General features: G+C 39.6%; 1 protein-coding gene across 3 annotated transcripts in view; it reads right to left on the bottom strand.

Moving 5' to 3' along the window:
• Nucleotides 1–23,052, bottom strand: part of Orc5 (origin recognition complex subunit 5) — a 115,237-nt gene extending 92,185 nt beyond the window's left edge. For all 3 annotated transcript variants that reach the window (XM_057758596.1, XM_057758597.1, XM_057758598.1), the window contains exons 1-6: nucleotides 22,879–23,052; nucleotides 19,974–20,066; nucleotides 17,428–17,628; nucleotides 13,543–13,617; nucleotides 8,909–9,020; nucleotides 5,222–5,352 (exon numbers count right to left, since the gene is read on the bottom strand). In XM_057758596.1, coding sequence (XP_057614579.1) covers nucleotides 5,222–5,352; nucleotides 8,909–9,020; nucleotides 13,543–13,617; nucleotides 17,428–17,628; nucleotides 19,974–20,066; nucleotides 22,879–22,950 — 684 coding nt within the window. In that variant the 5' untranslated portion in view covers nucleotides 22,951–23,052. The remainder of the gene's footprint in view (nucleotides 1–5,221; nucleotides 5,353–8,908; nucleotides 9,021–13,542; nucleotides 13,618–17,427; nucleotides 17,629–19,973; nucleotides 20,067–22,878) is intronic.
• Nucleotides 23,053–23,391: the final 339 nt, after the last annotated feature.

Below are 23,391 nucleotides of genomic sequence, written 5' to 3'. Positions count from 1 at the left end.
CTAAAGCCCGATTCAGGTAAGGAGAATATTTCCCATGGTTCCAAAGGAAAGACTTGTATTACTTTAGGTGGCAAACAATCGACTATAAATACTGACATGGCTGCCAAGTTAAGACGCTTTTCCAACTCTTCCTCAGTGAGATTTCCAGCACGGTTTCACTGTAATGGCAAGATCATTTGCTGAAAGATAGTCTGAGCCATATAAACTGTAGTGAGAATTTTAAGGAGACCCCAAATTGTCCCTTAGTGTGCCCACACCTTCTCCCAGTTCAATCAAATACTAATCTGGGCATTGCCGAGCAGAGATGTTGCAGATGAATTAAGACCCCAAAGAGTTCCAATAGGGAAGACTGTCAGGTGAGCCAGAGCTACTCACGGGAGAGCCTTCTCTCTGGTTGGTCACAGAGGTCAGTGGGTACAAGGGAACTCAAGCACTGTCCCTTGCTGGTAGATGGAGCTGACCACTGTACCTTCTCTAGGAGGCCTGAGGGAGACATATACCATCCAGTCACCAGGACCATGAAACTTCATTCTTATAACCCAAAGGAACAGATGTGTCCCCATAACCTCAAGAAGAAAATCCATTCTACACAAAATTTTGATTTCAGTTTTAATAAACAATGAAGAGAGAACTTAGCAACACAGTGCCTGGTTTGTGACCTACAGAATAGCAAGGTAATAAATGTATGTTATTTAAGATACTAAATATGACAATTTCACATGTAGCAATAGAAAACCAACATGCACCGGCAGCACAGACACTGAGATCGATAATTAATAAATGGGACCTCCTGAAACAGAGAAGCTTCTGTAAAGGACACAGTCAGTAAGACAAAATGGCAGCCTTACAGGATGGAAAAAGATCTTTACCAACCCCACATTTGACAGAGGACTGTTCTTCAAAACGTATAAAGAACTCAAGAGACTAGACATCAAAATACCAAATAATCCAATTAAAAATGGGGTACAGACCTAAAGAGAGAATTATCAACAGGAAAATCTCAAATGGCCAAAATAACTTAAGGAATTGCTCAGCATCCTTAGTCACCAGGGAAATGCAAATCAAAATGACTCTCAGATACCATCTTACACCTGTCAAAATGGCCAAGATCAAAAACACCAAGGGCAGCTCATGCTGGAGAAGATGCGAAGTTAAGGGGAACACTCCTCCACTGCTGGTGAGTGTGCAAACTTGTACAACTACTTTGGAAGTCAGTATGACAGTTTCTCAGAAAATTAAGACCCAGATATACCACTCTTGGGCATAGACCCAAAGGATGCTCAATCATACCATAAGGACACTTGCTCAAGAATGTTCACAGCAGTGTTATTCATAATAGTCAGAACATGAAAACAACCCAGATGTCCATCAACCAAAAAATGAATAAAGAAAATGTGGTGCATTTACACAATGGAGTATTAACTGAAAACAAAACAATGACATCATGAAATTTGAAAGCAAATGGATGGAAGTAGAAAAAGTCATCCTGAGTGAGGAAACTCAGACCCAGAACAACAAACACAGAATAGCAAGGTAATAAATGTACTCACTCTTAAGTGGATACTAAGTGTAAAACAAAGGACAACCAGGCTACAATCCACAGCCCTAGAGAAACTAGGTAACAATGAGGGTCCTAAGAGGGGCATAAGGATCGCCCTGAGAACAGGAAATACATGAGATCTCCTGGGTAAACTGGGGGTGGGGGAGTAGAGTGGAGGGAATAGGGGATGGGGACATGAGGGATCAGGTTAGTTAAGTTGGGGAAGGATGGAGAATGGAGAATTTGGTCCACATGGGACCAACCTAGGCCTTCTGCATGTGGTGACAGTTGTGTAGCTTGGTCTGTTTGTGGAGCCCTTAGCAGTGGGACCAGAGCCTGTTCCTGGCATATGAGCTGGCTTTTAGGAACCAATTCCCCATGGTGGGATGCCTCTCCCAGCTTTGATGCAGTGGCGAGAAGCTTGGTCCTGCCTCAACTTGATATGCCAAGCTTTGTTACCCTTTCTGAAGGAGTGGATAATGGGGGACGGGGATTAAAAAGGAGGTGAGGGAGAGAACGGGAGGAGAGGAGGTAGGGGAAATTAAAGTTGACATGCAAAATAAATTTTAAAAAATTAATGAAAAAGAAAACCAACATACATACTGAAGTATAAAAACAAAAACACTCCAGAGCCAAGTTGATATAATTCTGAATTGTTTTGGTTGTTTAGAATCTCATATCTCTTTCTTAAATACTGAAGGAACAAAAATCAGAACTAAGAATGCTTGAATTAACACTCATTAACTCATAGTGATTTCCAACAAGCAATAAGTTCTGTGTTGAAGAACTTCTAAATACTTAATGTGTATTAACTCCTTCAGTCCTTTGAAATATCCAATGTGACAGACATAACTATTGTGCCCACATTACAGATGACTTAATCTCCAATAACCACAGAAAAGTCTGCTTTCAAATGAATCAAATATCAGGACAGAAGCAACCCTTCCATGATAATCGACCTATCTTAAAATAGATATCCACAGACAGCTTGAAATGAGAAAATAAGCTTAAAGTAACCAAGTACAAAGATACTTCCATAACCAAATACAAAGGAAAAAAGATGGTACCCTAATCAATGGCAAAAGTAAGCATGACTGACCATCAGTACCTGACAAAACCAGAAGAGAACAGTGTCAGAGAAACTGAATTCCTCTGCTACCTGACAGGATGGACAGAAAACAACAGGGCACCCCATATGCCTCAAATGTAGTCTGTACCTAATCAGGAGGAAACATGGGACAAGCAGAGGACTCTACGGATCAACTGGACTGGAATCCTTAAAGGTCTCCAAATCATGGGAATTAAAAACAAGTTGTTTTCAGAAGAGAATAAATTCAAGAGACTTGACAATTCTGAATTGGATTATTTTGCTCTGGAAAATATTCATTGGGACAACATATGTAATGGGGTCTGAAGACTAGTTTGTAGTAAGAATATTAATTTTCTTTTGTGTGTTAATTGTCTGCACCACACAGATGCATACATCTACAGACCAGAAGAAAACCCTGGGTATCATTTTCAGGTGCTGTCAACACTTCCTTATGAGACACGGAACCGGCCAAATAGGTTACACTGGCTGACCAGGGGGCTCCAGGGATCCGCCCATCTCTGTCTCTCCAGCTCTGGGATTATAAGCATCCGTCATCAATTGCGGCTTTTAGGGGAATGGCAGGGGAAGGTTGGGTGGGGATCAAATTCAGATCTTCACAATTGTAAGTCAAGCACTTTACCCACTGAGCCATCTTTCCAGCTCTCCCTCATCCACAAACCAATTCTCTAATTTTGACTGTGGTATTATAGTTATGTGGGAGTATGTCTCTGTAGGGAAACATACTAAAGTATTCAGAAATAGTAAGGTATCAGGTAAACACTTTCTCTAAAGGGGTGAGTTATTTTTCTAAGCTTGCAACTTTCCTATAAATTAAAACCTGATTTCAATTCGTAAAATAAAATTTAAAATTATTGAATACTTTATCCTGTAAAAAATTACAGCATATATCAACACCATCAAACACAGTCATGAACTACATTTTACTAACAACTGGTCACCTCTCCATTTTACCAATTATTATTTTGGTACCCTCTTAATCACTAAGTCACTAGCTCTTCCCACTACCCAAAGGGACAAAGAAAACAAGACAGCCTAAGCAGACACTAGTGTTGCATTTTAAAAGAGCACCCATCTCTCACTAAACAGTTTAGCCATCTCTGAGTGATTTCTAATTATTCTAAGTCTCATCTTGCTATTTTAGAGGGGAAAGGTTTGAAATAGAAGAAAGTTAAAATGTATGACATGTTTTAAAAAATATGCAAACTCAGGTTAAGCAAATAGGCTACTGTGTTTGGCATTAGATAAGTATAAAATACCACCTTTAGTTAGCTTTTCTAACAATTATAATTACTAATTTTGGATTACCAAATGCATTTTCAGAGAAAGCAAAGCTAAATGAATATTCAGAATGGTATTTTATTTCCTCCTGTCTTTGTTGCCTATATAGGCAGTCTCTAAAACATACTTACACAATAGAAACTCCTAATGCAGATTTAAATGCACACACAGAAAAAATGCTTGAAAAGAATTTTATGTAGGCTACTTATGACATTTTCATAAATATACCATTTACAAACTTTGAAATAAGTAACACTATGCATCTGATGGAAAGTATGTGTCTCAACTCCTTCATGTCCTAGACACAGAGAAAAATATAAGAACCCTTTGTTCTGTGCAACGCTCTTCAGGGTGTGAGGACTTCTTACATCTGCTGGCATTGCCAGTGGTAAAGACATTCCCGCCTTCTTCCTTTCACAACTCCAAACCCAAGCAATGGGAAAAAGTTAGGCATGATCATTTCCCAAACTTCTAGCAAAATATAAACAACTATTCTAGTCTTTGTCAAAGTTAAAGCCTTTTATACAAAATCACTAACTGGGCAGTGAAGATCTACAATTAAAGCTTCTTGCCATACTCTAATGGTAAGCTCCTAGGCCAGTCACGACATAAATAAAAACTGGAGGAAGGTGATATAAGAATTAGCAGTCGGATACTAAATCGCTTGTTATTACATTTCCTGCTATTTTTCATTTTTACTTTAATGGTTTCTATAGTTTCTGTAACTAGAGAGAGAATCAGTAACTAAAAGTACTTGCTTTTCTGAGGACTAGAGCTTGAATGCTGGCTCCGACGTAAGGAGCCAGGGTGGGTGCCGCACACACCTGTACACCAGTGATGAGGAGGGACGAGATAAGAGCATCACTGGAGTCTCCTCACTGCCAGTCCAGAAGAGAAATGTAAGCTCCAGGATTGGAGAGACCCTGCCTCAAAATAGTGAGAGATAGAGCAGGGCACTATCAGTCTCCTCAAGCCTCTGCACGCCCAGCTCCACACACATGTGCACCAACAGATACAACACACACACACACACACACACACACACACACACACACACACACACTCCTAACAATTAAAACATGGACCTGATACTGAATGTGAGTTTTCTCATCAGGTCTAGTATGCACTAACCCACAGACATCAATCCTTTTAAGGTATATTAGCCTCAAAAAGCCTTATCCAAATTTCTGAAATATTTTCTCAGAGTCTGGCTTGTGTTAAAATTTTCTAAATGGAACAATATTAAAGGACACAAACATGTGTTTGTGTTCGCACACAAAATGCTCACTTACCAGATGTCTGAGCTCTTTCAGATCTCGGCACACAGTGTAGAAAACTCCAAGAAGAATATTAATATAGGCGGCATAAAAATCAGCTGAATACTCTGGAGGGTGGTCGTGAGACAGGATCTTTTGAAGGTTCCCTGTTTACAGAATACAGACTCACTCAAATGAACAGCATGGAAACATAATCATTATGTTCCAGGATGTTATAAATGTTTTTAAGAAAACAAACATTTAGGTCCAACAATAATTAGAGAAAATAAGTGATTACTAGTTTAAAAAGTGTAATTCTATGATAGAATAATTTGTATTTCTTTTCTTCATGGCACAAAAATGATGGCTTAATTCCTTCCCAAACACACGTGAGCTTACACTAATAAGGTGACCTGACTGGGGCCTCTCCACGGCTGACAGGTGAGAGACAGCTGCTAGAGCTCCTACTTGCTGGCCTTCAGGGAGAAGAGAAAGGTTGAGGGCCAAGTTCATTCCCAACGGACGATGGTTTAGTCAGCTGTACCGATGTAAAAGACGCTCCATCAACTCCCCGAAACTGGTCTGATTTGTCCTACAATTTTGCTTTGAGTGCAAGACCTACCACAGAAGGAAAAGTCAATCTAACATAGACTGAACTTTTCGGTGATGAATAATTAACAGTGGATGGATATAATCAAATGTCAAATGGCATGCAATAAAGGACTGTGGTACCTGAACAGGGAAAACAGGTGAGTCCTAACATCAACCCAGTTTTCTCCCCCACACTCCATGGAGCCCTGGCTGTCCTGAAACTCTCAGTGGACCAGGCTGGCCTTGAATACACAGAGATCTGCCTGCCTCTGCTTCCCATGTGCTGGGATTAAAGGCATGTGCTACCCCTGCCTGGTCCAACCGGGTTCTCTAACCAGAGTACAGAACAAAGAGTCCCAAGGGAGCTCAATAAAGTCACTGAGTTGAGGAGGAGGAGAACGGGGTAGAGTTAGGATAGCTTCAGTTTACAGACGTGCATCCAAGGCACAGAGTGATGCCAAAAATTAGGTCTGCCAAGAGGTCTTGAGTTTATATAAATTTGTATATGCACAGAATAAGGCCAAATAAAAACAAATGGAAATTAGAGAGATGGACAAAAAGCAATTAATGAGAACTAAAAGTCACATGGGTTTATTAATTTATATTAATTTTTAGTCAGAATGCAGAGACCATGATGAGGCATGAGTAGAGATTCCAAAAGACCATGGGGCACTGAACAGAGAGTCCAAAAGGTGCTAGGTCTTTGGGGAAAAAAGCTACAACTAGCCCTGGAGTAAAGGCAATTCTAGAGCCCTTCTCCCAAATACATCAAACAGCCTCAAAATGCTCAAATCACAAAGTCTATCATCCGTTAACTAAATAAATAAGTAAAGAATAAAAAGGTAGATAAATGAAGAAACCAGCAGGAAAAACAATGAAAGAAGCAAAGAGTTCGATTATTATAAATATCAACAAGATAAAGAAAAAGCAAAAAGGGCTCTATGATGAAAACTTCCAGAGGATGGCAAGATTAACTTCAGGAAAGGATGGTGAATTTAAAGACAGAGAAATAAAAACTGTATCAAAAAAAGTAAAGGAAAAAAATAAATTTAAAGAAACCCCAATGAGACACTATCAAGTGACATAAAATAAATAACACAGACCTGGAGCAAATAAAAGTTGTAAGTGGAGACAAAGCCTATGAAGAAATACTGGCTAAAAGTTTTGCTTAGATTGGTGGTTTTCAACAGGTGGGTCATGACCTCTTTGGGGTTGAACGACCCTTTCATGGGGGTTGCCTTACGACCATCAGAAAACACACATATTTACATTATGGTTCATTACAGTAGCAAGATTATACTTATGAAGTAGCAACAAAAATAATTTTATGGTTGGGAGTCAACACAACATGAGGAACTATATTAAGGGCTCACAGAATCAGAAGGTTGAGAACTGTCTTAGAAGAAACTATATATTTATAGATCTAGAATAACAAAAACACATTAGACTACATAATAAAAGCTATTTTCTTTCTTACATTTCTATTTTATTAAAACCAAAAGAGTATTACAGGTGTCTAATACACAGTACCAAGGTGCTTACAGGAGGAAGGAAAACACAGGACACATGTGGAACACAGCTTGTGTAATAAGAAATTGTAAGTCCCTGACTTTTTCATGTTGTTATCAGAGCAGGACTTAAGTATGCTGACAACAACTAAGCCACACCTAAGCAAGCATCATAGTGTCTTCAGAGGGAGAACAAAGCAAACACGCCCCTGGCTAAGAGACGCAGTCTTCTGCACGTAATAAAGGCTTTCAAAGCGGAGCCCTGGCTACACCTGAGAAGGTGTCCTTGAAACCAGAGCCACATCCCTAAAAATGCACGGCTGTCAGGCAAACATGACGGGGCCCCGTTAGCTGCCAATCCCTTTGCCTTGACTCCATGCTACACATGATTTGGTTTACCAATTAATGTTTCAGTTTTGAATAGAAAAAGTATGATTATAGTGCTTATGCTTTGCATAGAAAGGTCCTAAAACTTAATAAACAGATGTAACACGACTCCGTTTATCATACACTTAACAGGTCTGTTTTCCTACAGGACAAAATCGGAAAGACTGCTATATTTAATTTTTTCCTGAAATTCCATCCATGTTGCTTTGTATCTTACAAAAAATCAGATTCTACAATTATATCATACTTTTACCTTCATGATGCAGAAAAAACAGTACATTTTCATAATTTCCTTAACTTTGAAATAGTTTTTCAATATTTGAAAGTAAAATGTCACAGGAAAAGTCAGGTCAGCAGTGACATAGATCAAAAACAACTGTTTACTAAAACCCTTTGATTAAGCCTTTCTTTCCTTATCTTGTGATTTGTATGGATAAGAAGCTATTAAAAATAAGGTTTTCATCTATTTTGAGTTCCCTTAAATAAAAAACAGTTAATTAGCTAAAGCAGGAGGTGTTATTTGGTTTCTGTTCTTGTGAAAACAGGCAAAGCTGTGTTGCTCTTGGCAATGAATGTTTATAGCTCATGAGCTGAGAGGAACAGTGTTAACAAGGCCAAGATCACGGGATGCTATTTTCTCACAGTCCGCTTCGGCACCTTATGCTTCACAGCTATAACCCGAGTCAGCGGTATCCTCTCTGTATAATCATAGCTCAGACTCATAAAGTACAAGGCCAGTAAACAATACAAAAGTATTGTGTTCGTCCAAAGAGATAAATTATTAGACCCTATAAAATTTAAGATTAAACATAAACCCCAAGAAAATAGACAAAAGAACTAGCAGTAGGCACAGTAAGAGTTACAGCAATGACAAAATTTTATAGACTCAAGATACATGGAACTTAATCCAGGTGTATGATAAAGATTTCTCTACAGTTCTAACACGTGTTACCAATCTCGTATGCTTCTTTGGATGTGTGTGGATGTTATAGTCACAGGACACACACATATGAATGAACTAGAGATGATGAAAGTTTACCCTAGCGAACACATGAGAGCGATGAGTGACAGCAGACCCTTCACGGTTTCAAAATAAAATTTCTGCAATGCAGGAATACAAGCATTTTGAGACTGGCAACAAAACTAAACAACTGAAGATACCAAAGTATCTCAGGCTAACCAAGATATAGTTCTGAAGAAAAGACAAGGGTTATTTGCTCAAACAATTAAAACTTACCTATGCTATAATCGGGGAAATACAAGACAAATGGTTCAAAGCATCCGGTGTTTGGACGAAATTTTTCCCAAATGATCTCACTGAGAAAGATAACAGTCACATTTCTGTCAGTCTGCAAAGAGAAAGGAAGAAACGTAACTTAGTATTTAAGAATCTGAGGGCAGCAATTCCCTTTGCATTTATCTTCAACTGAATTCTGCAAAGCTTAACATACACAATAAATTATTTGCATATTAATAAACCATATTTAGAAAACCTAATCAGGGAGCTCAACCATTTGCAAATTTTCATACATAATTGCTTGAAATTTCCATAAAACTGTAGGTTAATCAACATCTCAGTTATTCACAAGCACCAGAGCGGTCACGCAAGAACATATTCTGTAGATACTAAGAAACACATCTGCTTGGAAAAATTAAGACAAAATCCTGTGAGAATTTTCTAAAATCTTGATAGGTATTTCCCATCATTAAAATATTTACAGCAACTCAGAAAAAAAGAAACATGGAGTTGGATAAAAGATTTGTCATATTGTATAACTTCATATTATTAAGAAATACTAAAACTTTCTGTTCGTTTTCAAATTACTGAGAAACATTAATGGCCACTATATATTAAAAATACAAATAACTGTAACTAATAATATCCCTCTAAATCACCAATGCTAAGTAAAAGAGGTTATCTTTTGAAATATATTTAAAAATTTCACTTAGTTTACCAAAAGCAATAATGAAAGCTGAATGTGCCCATTATTCTTTAAGAGACTCGTCACAAACGCCTGAGCACCAGCTAGAACTCATCCTGACACCCTTCCTTTTCCACACAGGCTTTCCTTTTCCCAAATTCTTTTTGGCTAACAATGCAGATGTGGTATCTGTTCTGGTCTGTAAGCATTCTTAGGATCCAATTTCATATGTAAATTGCACTACATTTTGGGGAAAATCTACTATTTGATTCCTAGCAAATGCGGTTCTTGTATGCTGTTTTGCATTACTTAGAAAAATAATTCCTTTGATTAACAAAAACAGCTGAACTTAATGAATAAATAATTCCACAGAGAAACTGATCATCTTTATGAAGGAGCACAGAGGTCCTTTTGCTCACAGGGAAGCACTGAAAGAACCAGGAATGTTATCACACAGGGGTCCTGCACTCACACTGAAAGAACCAGGAATGTTTTCACACAGGGGCGTCTCCTCAGCGGAGGACATAAAACACCCCCCCCCCCCCAGACCATTACCTACCCTGAGAGGAGACATCACAGGTACCTTATGGCCTGCTGACCTCCATGCTATGGGTCAGAGACCACACTATAGAACCCACCCACCCTCATGGGCACACGTACTGTGCAAGAGTTTCTCTGTAATTTACACTGTGTGAAGATGTGACACCGTGACTGGTTTAATAAAGAGCTGAATGGCTAACAGCTAGGCAGGACTTTTGGGGAGACAGAGGAAGAGGAGGAGTATGCTAGAGAGACGCCAGGGAGAAGTTGCTCATAAGGTACCGAGCAGAGGTAACCAGGCCACGTGGTAGAACATGCATTAACAGAAACAGGTTAACTTGACTTATCAGAGCTGGCTGAGGACAAGCCTGAGCTAAGGCCAAGTTTTCATAATTAATAATGATAAGTCTCTGTGTCACTGTCTGGGAGCTGGTGATTCATGAATAGCCTGACAAGAAACTACATCACACTTTAAAGAGGGACTGGGCTGCCTGTTACCTGGAAACCTTTCCCCAGACTGCACTGTTTTAAACATGCTGACAATGACCCGCCTCATTAGACTCCCTGAAGTCTGATCCAGGCAGAGGAAGTCGCTCTGCCTGGGTTTTCATGATCTCTTCCCAAAGCATCACTGCCTGGAGACCTGCAGGGAGCCCCCAGGAAGAGACTTTACTTCTCGTAAATGCAGGACCAACTTTCTACCACCAAGCTATACACCAGCCCCAAAGAAGAGTTTCTGACTACTTTTACCTTAGAAACTTACTGATTTAAAAAAAAAAATAATTCTGAATTTATTTAGGCTTAAAAGTATGCTCTATCCACATTCCTGATCATAAAGCTCACGCAAAAATCATCAGATTTATTCCTACTTATTTATTTAGTGTGTTCACATGCGTAGGTCGAGCGTGCAGCCGAAAGGACAATGTGTGGGTCTCTGTGGTCATCAGGGTTCCAGGTAGCGAATGTGGAGCACCAGGCTTGGTGGCAGGTGCAGGTGCCATCCTGCCAGTTCAAAGAGGCATCTCATAATTTTATAAAAGTTAAATATATATCGAGAAGTTGAAAAAAAAAAACAAGATCAATGATTTGAAATCTGTAGTATTTTCAACTGTTCATCTTAAAATACTTCCAGTATACAATGTTTTATCATAATTTAAATTTCCTTTGACTCAGACACTTAATGTAAAAAATAGAAAATGCTTTTATTAAGTTCCTCTGAAATGGAATACAATTCAAAATCAAGTAAACTCTCAGAATTGTTAAACTGATGGTTCCCTTTCTCAGTAGAGATTATAATAAAACCTCAAATTTTCTCCTAGTAGTTTCTATAAGTGAAACAAAAGTGGAAGTCCTTATTATTGTCATGGTCACCTCAATACCATTACTAGGTATGTAGAGAAAACATGAAGGGTGAGAATAAAGTCTAGGTAGCAACTGTGCGAAACAATGACTCAAGGACTACAAAAAACACAAATGTAAGCAGAGACTGTGCGTTCGTCCCAGCCGCCCAGACCCAAATAATCACACAGAAACTATATTAATTACAATACTGTTTGGCTGATGTCACAGGCATATTTCTAGCTAGCTCTTATACCTTAAATTAACCCATTTCTATCAATCTATGTATCACCACAAGGCTGTGGCCTACCAGGAGGCATCTTTCTCCTTTGGTAGCTACATGGCATCTCCCTGACTCTGCTTTTTCTTCCTAAATATCATTCTTCTGATTTCCCATCTGGCTTTACTCTGCTAAGCCATTGGCTGAAACACCTTTATTCATCAATCAATAAAAGTAGCACATATACAAAAGGGCATTCCACATCACACAAACACCTACAAAAACAAAACATATGAACAAAGACCAAAATGAGGACTGAAAACAGGCAGGCACCTTGTAACAGCAGTGATCACTAAGAGTGAACCACGGACCCCAAGGTTGACTCACTGCTTGCTCTCTCTAGCTCTCTACCCAACTAAATGGGGACCATGAGAGCCACAGACCCCAAGATGGACTCACTGCTTGCTCTCTCTAGCTCTCCACCCAACTCTTGATGGAGGAGTTACAAATGATGGAGGAGTTACTTTCATTTAATAAAGAAACTGCCTTGGCCCATTTGATTGGCCAACCCTTAGGTGGGTGGAGTAGACAGAAGAGAATGCTGAGAGAAAGAAGCCGAGTCAGGAGTCGCCATGATTCGCCCACCAGACACAGACGCAGGTTAAGATCTCCCTGGTAAGCCACCAGATCATGGTGCTACACAGAATATTAGAAATGGGTTAGATCAATATGTAAGAGCTAGCCAATAAGAGGCTGGAACTAATGGGCCAGGCAGTGATTAAAAGAATACAGTTTCCGTGTAATTATTTCGGGACATAAGCTAGCCATGCGGGCGGCCGGGTGCTAGGAACTTAGCCCACCGCTCTTAGTACAACAGACTCTTCCTAAACGAGGACCACGAGAGCCTCATACTCACTGCACTGCTCTCTCTAGCTCTCCACCCAACTCTGCCTACCTGCAGGACACAGCATTTCAGCAGCACTGGGAAGTCTCTTAAACCTGCAGCACTGTAACCGCTTGAATCAGAAAAACCCCAGTCAGCTCATGTTTGTCAACAGCTGGTCCCCGGCTGTTTTACAGTTGGGAGGGTTATGGAAGATTCTGCCTTGGCTCTCAGTACAATGCTACTAAACACTTTAGTACAAATGAACATATAGCTAGAAAGTATAATCTATTTATGTTCAAACCACTGATAAAATAATAAAACAAAATAAGCATATAATCAGCCACAAAATCAACGAGGTCTAAATTACTCTTGATTGAAGAGGACAATGGTACTGTTGTGCTTAAACAGCTCTTGTCTTGGTGAGTAAAACCCTAACGGGATATACACAACTATCCGGAACCCAGCGTCCCTGAATGGCGTGATACTAAGTGAGGACTGAATTTTCTTACCAATTTTCTTTCTTCAAGTTATTCAAATCTCTGTGCTTTTCCCCTGTAACCACTGATAATGTGCATATTCAATCTTTCCTGCTATCATGACAACTGCAGTTGACTTAAGACAGACAGTTCAGTGAGACCATAATAGCAGAGTGAAGAGCTGCACGCTGACAGAGTGGCTAGCAGAGAGCAAACCAGACGATCAGAATAACTACATCATAACTTCTGTAGATCAAAATGAAGGAACGTGTAGATTTCAATGTCTAGCCCTCTCTCATTAATGACTAAACACTCGAAATTCTTTAATAGACGGCAAATTACTTATAATTGAAAGCTAAAATAATTTATTAAGTCTACCAAATCACAAATTAATACCACTATGGGAAAAGACTGAACTTTAATCATAACAACATACTGGGGAGGGAACATATGATCTATTGAGGGAAACCCACTCTGTATATTACTTACCAATTCTTGTAACCTAAGAAACCCAGGCAAAAGATTTGCTTCCATGTCTCTTAGATATTCAGCTTTATCCAGAACCTTAAAGAGATGTTTACATGAAAATCAGTTCATAATGTATTTTATAAAGAATAACATACTGTAAGATTTTTAAACTTTCCATGTTACAAAGAAAAAAAATGTAGCGTTTTAAAGTAAGCTTAAATTTACTTTCAAAAGGTTATTTACACTTAAAAACATATTTCAAAGAGATTAAGCTAAAAACAGATTGCTAATAACAAATTTTAATCCAAATACCCAAAGAGAAAACACGTCATTGCTATATTTCTAATTGTACTACCACAACACAGGGTGGGAAGTGCTCTGACTCCATCCCCCACTTCTAAAAATTACAAGTCTTTATTACCCAAGAAAGACAGAAGTATATTCTAAAATTTATCACACAGAACTTTTCTTGATTAAACTTTACAGCTACACATGCAATGTTTAAACTGCTAAGCCAGGAGTTGGTGGCACACGCCTTTAATCCTAGCACTCGGGAGGCGGAGGCAGGCGGATCTCTGTGAGTTCGAGGCCAGCCTGGTCTACAAAGGAAGTTCCAGGACAGGTTCCAAAGCTACAGAGAAACCCTGTCTCGAAAAACCAAAAAAAAAAAACAAAAAACAAAAAAAACCTGCTAGATAACTCTAAGATTAAGTTTTGTTCAAAGTTATAATACTTTTGCCATAATGTTTCCTAAAACATACAGGCACTAGATATATACAGTGGACATTTATGAATAACATCATATAAAATAGAAGAGCAGAATGGTGATGAGTTTAGTCATGTTAATAACTATTAAAACTGACCAATGAAGTCATATGAGTACTCCTTAAAAAAAATAACCAGTCACATTATCATACACTTTAAAATTTGGCATTATTTCTTACTATCATCAAATAGCCAATACTCAAAAATTTCCAGACTTGTCCCCCAAAAATGCCTCATTAGTAGCATGGATGGGTCAAGATTCATGAATGCATGCGTTCATACAGGACAAAAGGAAAAATACTTGATTTCCCCCAATTACCAATTTCTTATTCTGAGTTTTTGCCCATTTTTTTTGTAATATTACTACAGACCTAATGGCTTAAAACAGATTTAAAATTTATTTTCTCACAGTTCTTGGAAGCCAAAAACTTAAAGACAGTTTCACCAAGCCAAATTAAGGTATTAGCAGCACTATGGTAACTCCAGTGGCTCCAGGAGAAAACCAGCTCCTGCCTTTTCCATCTTCTGGTAGCTCGATCTCTGTGGTACTGGAATAATGCGGCTTGTTACCCACATCATTCCAGTCCTAAAGGCAAATATCCTCAACCTTCTGATTTCCTGCAGCTTTTACAGTCTGGTCTTGTCCACCTGTGTAGCACACTTAGGTATCTCTATCTACTGACATTTAGGATCAGAGTCTGCTTCCTCCCAGATAATCTGGGTGGATCTCTCCACCGTAAGAGCCTTTTTCCAAATGAAGTAGTATTTCCAGGGCTCAGGATTAGGACTTGGTGTCTTCTTGGGGCTATTACTTGAGTACTGCAGTGCAGTAGTAAATTACATCTCCAGGTAATCAATAAATTAGAGCTTTGTGACATTTTTTTAACTATTTATCTAATATGTTCCTAGTCATTCAACTCATTTAAAAAATTTAAAGTTAAGGGCTGGAGAGATGGCTCAGCGGTTAAGAGCACTGCCTGCTCTTCCAATGGTCCTGAGTTCAATTCCCGGCAACCACATGGTGGCTCACAACCATCTGTAATGACGTCTGGTGCCCTCTTCTGGCCTGCAGGCACATACACTGACAGAATATTGTATACATAATAAATAAATAAATATTTAAAAAAAAAATTTAAAGTTAATTCTTTTAGAACTTCACATATGAATACAATGTATTTAACCACTGGCACCCCACTTGTCTCAAACTCCTCCTGGATTGCATTTACCCACGCCCTGCTCACAATGAGGGATAGCGACCTCATGAGCTCCTCCTCAAACATGGAATGCTGCTGGCTTGATCTTTGCAGACAGCCACAGCTGATCCTAGTACATGGCTTCATAACCCTGGTTTGCCCAATCTCTGTCCTGGAGGTATACAGATTTCTATTTAGGGCTGAGATTCCATAGTCACTTATTCTCTGTACTTCTGACCAACTAACTCTAAGTGCCTGGGGGAAAAAAAAGAAGCTTCTCTAGTGAGCTCTTAGCTGTGCTAATCTACGGGTAGGAAGACAAGCGTTTATTTAGAAGGCAGTTTGATACTATGTCCATTCAGCAAAGGAACAACACCAGGTTCTCCCTTTGGGCCTTTGACTTCTCAGGCCACAGGTTCTGACCAAGCTTACTGTAGTTTCCTCCTAAGGAATAGGCCTTAAGTCTAACCAGAAAGTGACTGGATCCCCCCAAGACATTACTATTGCACCAACGGCCATATCCTGCCAGGCTACTTGTTACTGTAGCTCACAGGGTTCACAGCGAGGTAAGGCGGTTGACGACTTTTCTCCTCCAGCAGCCTGCGAGCACATGACAGTGTGAGAGCCAGGCAGAGGGGAAGCTCCCAGGTCAGTACCAGCTTGACTTAACTCCTCCTCAAAATGTCTTATTAACTTAGTCAAATTGTCTTATATCTGGGCAGTATGAGCCTCTTCAAATTGGCTCCCATGCTCTCCATAACAACCCTAGTAGTCAGTGAGAGTCTCCTAACTTTAAAATGTGACAAGATGTTCTGTGTTATCTAGTGCATTACCTGTGGGAACTAAAGTCCTCTCTCCCCCAAAAAAGAACCCATTTTAATACCATAAACATTCACACTTTAATAATAAATCTTCTTGCAAATTATATAATCATTTAAATTAGGAATAAAATTAAGATTCAGGATAGTTTCCCTGAATAATCCAGATATTTTATCTTGCAACAACGTATGAGAATAATTATATTTAAATATTCAATTCTTAGTTTTGGCAAACTAAAGGTACAATTTACTACAATAAAGATATAAAGTAGTTTTTCGACTATACATCCTCATTAGGAAATTTCTCAACAATCTCCATTTAAATAACTCTCTAAGCTAGAACACTAACTCAAAAGAATTGTTCCACTTTAGTGAAAAAAATACAAAGCAGAAATAGCAAATTAAGAGTCTATTCTTTTAATCTGATAATGATTAACTGTTATAACTCATTACTTCATTATGCTAATTTATGATCCTTCTTCAAAAGCTATTATCAGATAACTATGATTCAAAAGAAAAACTGAGATATAAATATTATTCTTAATGATTTATAGTAAGGTATTCTAGTAGATTCTCAATTTGTAAGCCACAATAATCAGAAAAATTTTAATAAACAGAAAAATTCTTAACCAACTTCTTTATTATTTTCTAAGTAGTAAAGCTTACAGATTTTTAGTTACAGACCAGTCTAAACTTGTTCTACACCAAATATCTGTATACTTTTCTACCCTAATGTTTAGCCAATAACAAATGCTTCTTCGGTACTTACCTCAGAGTATGTGCTAGCGCATGCTCTCTCTCTCTCTCCTAATCTCACTAAGCCTACAAATTCTGTGTGAACCAATCCTTCTCATCTTCTATCAGTTACATCATGTAACCACCCTTCCCTGAGACAACTTCTATACACTATATTTAGATATTTCAACTTCTACAGAGATGGCTCTCTGTGGATATGCAATTCTGTTAAGCAAAGGCCCCTTTTGGCACTCGTTCTAACATGTGTTTGTATCACTAAAGCACCTTCCACGGAGCTCTATACAAAATAAGACTCAAAATAAATATATGGAAGTGGATCTACGGCACAATCAGTTTTCAAATGAAAGATGATATAATCACGTTAAATTACTTACAATATATACAGTCTGATCCTTGAGATTTTCAGTACTGGTCACTTGCTTAAACAATCGAACGAAGTCATTAAATGTTTCACAGGTTAGTTCTGTAGGACATTCGGCCTCTGAAGAATTGAGATGACTCAACTTGTTTAGAATTTGTTCCAAAAGTAGCTTCAAAGTAAAGCACTCCACACAGTTCACAAAGGCATGCGGGAGCTGAAAAACAAAACCGGAACAGAGTAAACAAAAGCATAGTTTCTGCTGATCGTCCCTGGGCACCCTGGGCTCTCCACCACCCTGGGCCCCAGAATCCTCCTGGCCAGTATAAATGACAACATCACGCTGGGGTTAGAAAAGCCAACAGGAAGAGGCAGCTAGGGACTGAAGCAGAGCTGCTGAGGAAAGAAGTTCAGCATGTCTTCCCTTGACACTGCATACTGGCAGTGTCTGCATTCTGCTACCAGCATCTCTTCCCTCGACACTGCACACTAGCAGTGTCTGCATTCTGCTACCAGCATCTCTTCCCTCCTCACTGCACACTAGCAGTGTCTGCATTCTGCTACCAGCATCTCTTCCCTCCTCACTGCACGCTGGCAGTGTCTGCATTCTGCTACCAGCATCTCTTCCCTCCTCACTGCACGCTGGCAGTGTCTGCATTCTGCTACCAAAGGCCCGAGCTAGGGCTACTGCGCTTGCTGGGTTCTGGCAACAGTGTACTCTAAGGTTCCTCGAGGTCTCGGGGTGATAAAGGCCATGATGAATTACTGTCCCTTAAAATATCCTTACACTCACTTCTGTGATTTGAGTTTCTCATCTGTCTTCCTCTAGACCCAAAGTAAACTTATATTTTCCTCTTTAAGTATGAGTATAAAGAAACCTATTACTTTTGAAATTTAAAATTCCTAGTGGGAATTTTCCTTACTGAAGAATTTGCGTCCTAGCAGGTTACATTTATTTACTAGAGAGGTACCATCAATATTTCCTTAGGTAGACTACTCATAATATCTTGCTACTTTCGTGCTATTCGTGACTCAAATAACAGCATTTTTTTCTAAGCACATGTTTTGGTATCTATAACAGAAGCAGTAATAGTCATATCTAACATTGATTAAGTTATTGCAAAAGTAACAAAATAGTAAAAGCATAATTCATTCCTTAAACATAAAACTTCCTTACATGCTTTTATTCAACATGTATTCTCTGGATACGTCATACATAAGCTTTCAAAAACAAATTGGTGACCAAACACCTTATATGTTCAGATTCTGAAGTCAGATATGAAATGCAACATCTTTGTGTTTAAAATGCCAGTTGATCTTTGGGATCAAAGAGTAGTATCTACAACTTAAAATTTGCCAAGCACTGTGCTTGTGGGGATGATACGTGTGTGTGTGTTTATGTGTGTGTATCTATATGTATGTACATGTATTTTTTTAAAAAATTACATCCAGGAAACACAATACAAAAAAGAAATTACAGTTAAGACTAAATATCTTGATGAGTCACAAAACAGGGGTGTATTTTAACAGCATTGGAAGTCAGGAAGCACTTCCCAGAGAAGTAGAAAAAAACACGGCTAAATAAATAATCAATCAACAGGATATCAGAAGGAGAGCAAGTGCGTAGAGGACGGTCATTCCAAGACGTAGGAGCAACGCAGGCCAAAGCTGAAACGGAGCAGGAACTCTGCATTTCAGGAGGCCATCTCAAACACGCGTCCTCGGAGCTGAGGTGAGACCAGAGCCTGTGGCCTGCACATCTGTTTCTCTGTACTCAGTTGCTCAAGATCACAGCCATGCCCATTCCAATAGATACTGCTTACTGCCAGCTCAGGATATAACAGTTGTGTGATAATATTCATAAACAGCATCTAAGCGTTACTAACTGCTTATAATACTACACGGGAATGTGTTCTTCATGGGTTAACATTTACTTATTCCAAAGGTTGTGTACTTGCCCCAGTTTGCAGCCAGGGAAGCCACTGTGCAGAAATCCTAGGAACAACAAAGGGAAGTGGAACTGAGAGTGGCCATGAGTGGCACAGACGAAGACCTGTCTCCACGAGGGAATGTGCTTATCCGACTGTTCAAGGATATGAAGGAGTTTTTGTTTTTAAATCCAGTGTCAATGGTGAAGGTCATTCAGACAGGAAATAGGAAAAGAGCTGGATGAGGGTATGTGTGGCTGTACACATGCAAAAGTCAGAAAGATCAGAATCAATACTAAGAGTAAAGAGTGAAAAGCAGACATCTTGTGTTAAAAAGTAAATTTTAACATTTTTAAAAGCTATTACTTGTTTATCCTACTACTAACTACTAGGCACCAAAGAGAGAAAAATGTAGCCCAACTGAGAAGTTTTTACTGTCAGGATTTATGTTAGTAACTAATAGCTTTTGAGGCTTATACACATCCAAAGTATTCCAACAAAATCTGGGTAGAAATGCTTTCTATAGCTGATGATACTTAGAGAAAGGAAAATCAGAGTAAGTCATCTGATCCACCCCCTCTCCAGCAATGCAGGAATGAAGGTCCATTAACATCAGGCTCAGGGGCAGCCTTACCTCTAACGCCTTCAACAAAGTTTGTGTCACATAGGTCTTCCCGCTGGCAGTATGTCCGTAAATAAAGATGGACGGAAAGCTGAAATGATGTCTCTAGGAAAGAAAGGCCCAGTTTATGTCTGTATGAATCCAGAAATGAGCATTTACCCACTGGTAAGAAAGTTCTATTGGTACAGTATAATACTAAACCCAAGTTATTTCAATGATGCATACAGGTAAAATCTTAGTATTCTCAACTTGAATTCAACTCAAAGCACTTTCCCTTGTGAAATTATCTTGAAAAATTATATGTGGCCATTATTAGCCATGTATCATATAACTGTAATTTTACTATTACATGGGTTTGCACATACAAACCCTTGTATTCTCAACTTTCTAAGAGATTTAAGAGATTTTTTTCATGGGCAATTTCGCCTATACTATATTTTAAATATTTTCAAAGAATCTAATGTCCTTGTAGGCTACAATTCCATTATACATTTTATTGTTTTAAAACTAAAACAATGAAACACGAGACATTTTTTGAAGTCTTAGTCCTAGGAAATCTTAAATACTTCTGATTATGCATAATTATTTATCTTGGCATAAGTGTAGATATTTCCTCAAATCAAACATTGATGAAATCTACATAGCAATATCAGATACAGGGGTATAGTTCAGTGGTATATCACTTGCTTAGAGTAAGGTCCTAGATTTGATCCCTAGCACCACAAAAAGTTAAAACGCATATGCAGAGATGGCTTTGTCAGAAGCAAACTAAGTGTCAAATGTTTTCCTGGCCTATCCAACAATATCAATATTTGTGAGATAGCCATTAATTACCAATAACTATAAGATACTGAACAGTGCAGACATCAGTTAAAGACAGGTGAGACTCTGAAGGGTTAAAATTTACTAGAGAGACCTAAATTTTAGAAATTATTTCAGATACCATTTCATAAGCAGAAAGGAAGCTTATGGCCACCCTCGACAGTTTTTTTCAAAGCTAGAAATCTGCTTTATGCTTCCACACTTGCTTACATCTACTATTTGGTGCCTAATACAACATTCCCTGCCCTACCAGGTTCCTATCGCTGTCATAGCACGACTAGAAGCAACTTGGGGAGGAAGGGGTTTATTTCAGCTTCAATTATAGTTCATCATGAAGAGAAGTCAGGACAGAAACTCAAGGCAGGGACCTGGGATGAGGAACTGATGCAGAGGCCATGGAGGAAGGCTTCTTACTGGATTGCTCCCCATAGCTTGCTCAGTTTCATTTCTTTATGGCTCAGACCACCTTCCCCAGTGGGCTGGGCCCTCCCACATCAATCACTAATCAAGAAAATGTCGCCTACAGACAATCTGTTGCAGGCATTTCCTTAATTGAGGGTCTCTCTTCCCAGATGACAACAGTAACCAGCACATTCCCCCTTATAACAACTTTTATATTGTACCTAGAGTTAAAAAGATCTCTTACACTGTTACTTTTCACCTTCAAAAACCTCCCCAACATTTGTAATAAGCCAGAATCTGGCACAGTGACTTCCACAATGAAGGTGCTCAGATAATATACACTTGCTAAACAAACAATCATCATCTAAGAATCATGAGCTAGTTGTTTGTTGTTGTTATTTTGGGATTGTTATTATTGTTTGGTATTTGCTATAGTGGCTCTTTGTATTTTCCACATGCAAACTTCCTTGAAGAAAAACACTGCTTTTGTTAAACATAATTTGCTAAAAGTACTCCTCTCTCTGAGTACTTTTGGTTGGAGTAATCTGGGTGTATCAAGTGTAGTGAAGGAATGTATAGAGCACTACCAAGTATGTATTTCAATAATATGGGTAACTCTAACTGAAAGCACTAAAATTAGAAAAGTCGATGCAGCTGATCTCTAGCTTAACTGATCTGACCCTTTTAGATGGGTCACTAATATTTCATAGGTCACTTTAGCCTCCATCCAACACTCAGCTGGATGAAAGTACATTTTTAAAAACAAACTAAGTGGATATTTGCATTAACTCACATTCCAGATAAGATCTGTAGTGGCATTCCAAATGTATTTTAATAAAGCTTGCCTGGGAATTGGGAAAATAAGACAGCCACACTGGTCAGCCTTACAGCTAGGCAGTAGTAACACACATCTTTAATCCCAGTAGCCACACTAGTTGCCAAAGAAACTGGGTGGTGCATGCCTTTAATACCAGCCCGAGAGGATTAGAAGACAGGAGGAGACAGCTCTTAGATTCCTGGAGGCAGGATCGCCATTTAGGACTGAGGTCGAGGTAAGAGTCAGTGGCTGGCTGCTTTTTGGTTCTTCAGGTTGAACCCCAATTTCTCTCTCTGAGTTTTTATTAATCGTGCTTCAAAGATCGAAGTGAAATTAATTCTAACTAATGAGAACAATGCAAAAGGCACACGAGAAATGAACGGTACCCCTGTCTATGAAAAGCAATCTCTAGCTGTGTTCCTTTCAGTGGAGTTCTCCCATCTAAAGCATCTCATCTGCTAGGCAGGGAGAGAGAAATCCAGATGAGACCGCTCCAGGCTTTTATAATTCTGGAAAAGCTGCAGGATTTTAAAGGCTAAAATACAGCATTATCCTCTCTGTATTTGACTTAATCTATACCACACTGCAAGGGGTGAAGTTGCACTTAATAAACACTCTGCAAACAGACTTCTTCCATAAAGCTTGTGCAGTAGCAACCTGCAGAAGCTATCTGGGGCTCACATAATCGGCAAAGCACGGCCCCATTGAAAGGACCTCTTAGAAAAGGTCTCAGGGAGCAGCCAGCCCTTCCTCTGCCGCCTCTGAAACGGACTGAGAGGTTTCTCTGGGTAAGAGATGATGGTCTGCCGTCTCGCCATCCACACACTACCCCGCAACGGACCCAGGACGCGCTGGGTAACGGTCTGACCACAATACCTCTCCAAACAGGGACTGCAAGGTGGACACCTGAGCCTCTCGACAGAGCACCAGGCTCTCCAAGTGGGACATTCTGGCGGGCACCACCCGAAACCGCAGGGTAGGTAGCCGCCAGTCAGCACCGGAGTCTATTCCGGCCGATTTCACGATGCTCAACCACAAGCTTCCCTCCCGGAAGCTCGGAGGCTGGGATGCAGGCGGCGCCGGCGCGATGCAGTGACGTCACGAGCCCGCGCATCGAGACCGCCGCTCTAGCCTCCCGGGCGGCGGTTCTCGGTGGTCGGCGCCCTGCGAATGGCATAGCTGTGCAGCCCTAATCCTGGGAGGACGGGGTGAACGGCGGGGGCCTCTCACGACACGCTTCGGGTGGCTTCGGTAAAAAGTACCCAGAGGCTTCCCCCTGGTGGAAACTAGATGACCTTCGGCGCGAAAGGGAGCTCTGTGGGATTTAATAAATTTAAAGTAATGTTTCATTTGTTTTTGCAAGCTTGGAACGAGATGTAGAAGTGTAAG

Source organism: Chionomys nivalis, chromosome 26, assembly GCF_950005125.1.
Source record: "Chionomys nivalis chromosome 26, mChiNiv1.1, whole genome shotgun sequence".
NCBI lineage: Eukaryota > Metazoa > Chordata > Mammalia > Rodentia > Cricetidae > Chionomys > Chionomys nivalis.
The sequence above is the reverse complement of the archived record's forward strand: the minus strand, read 5'-3'. Positions and strand labels throughout refer to the sequence as shown.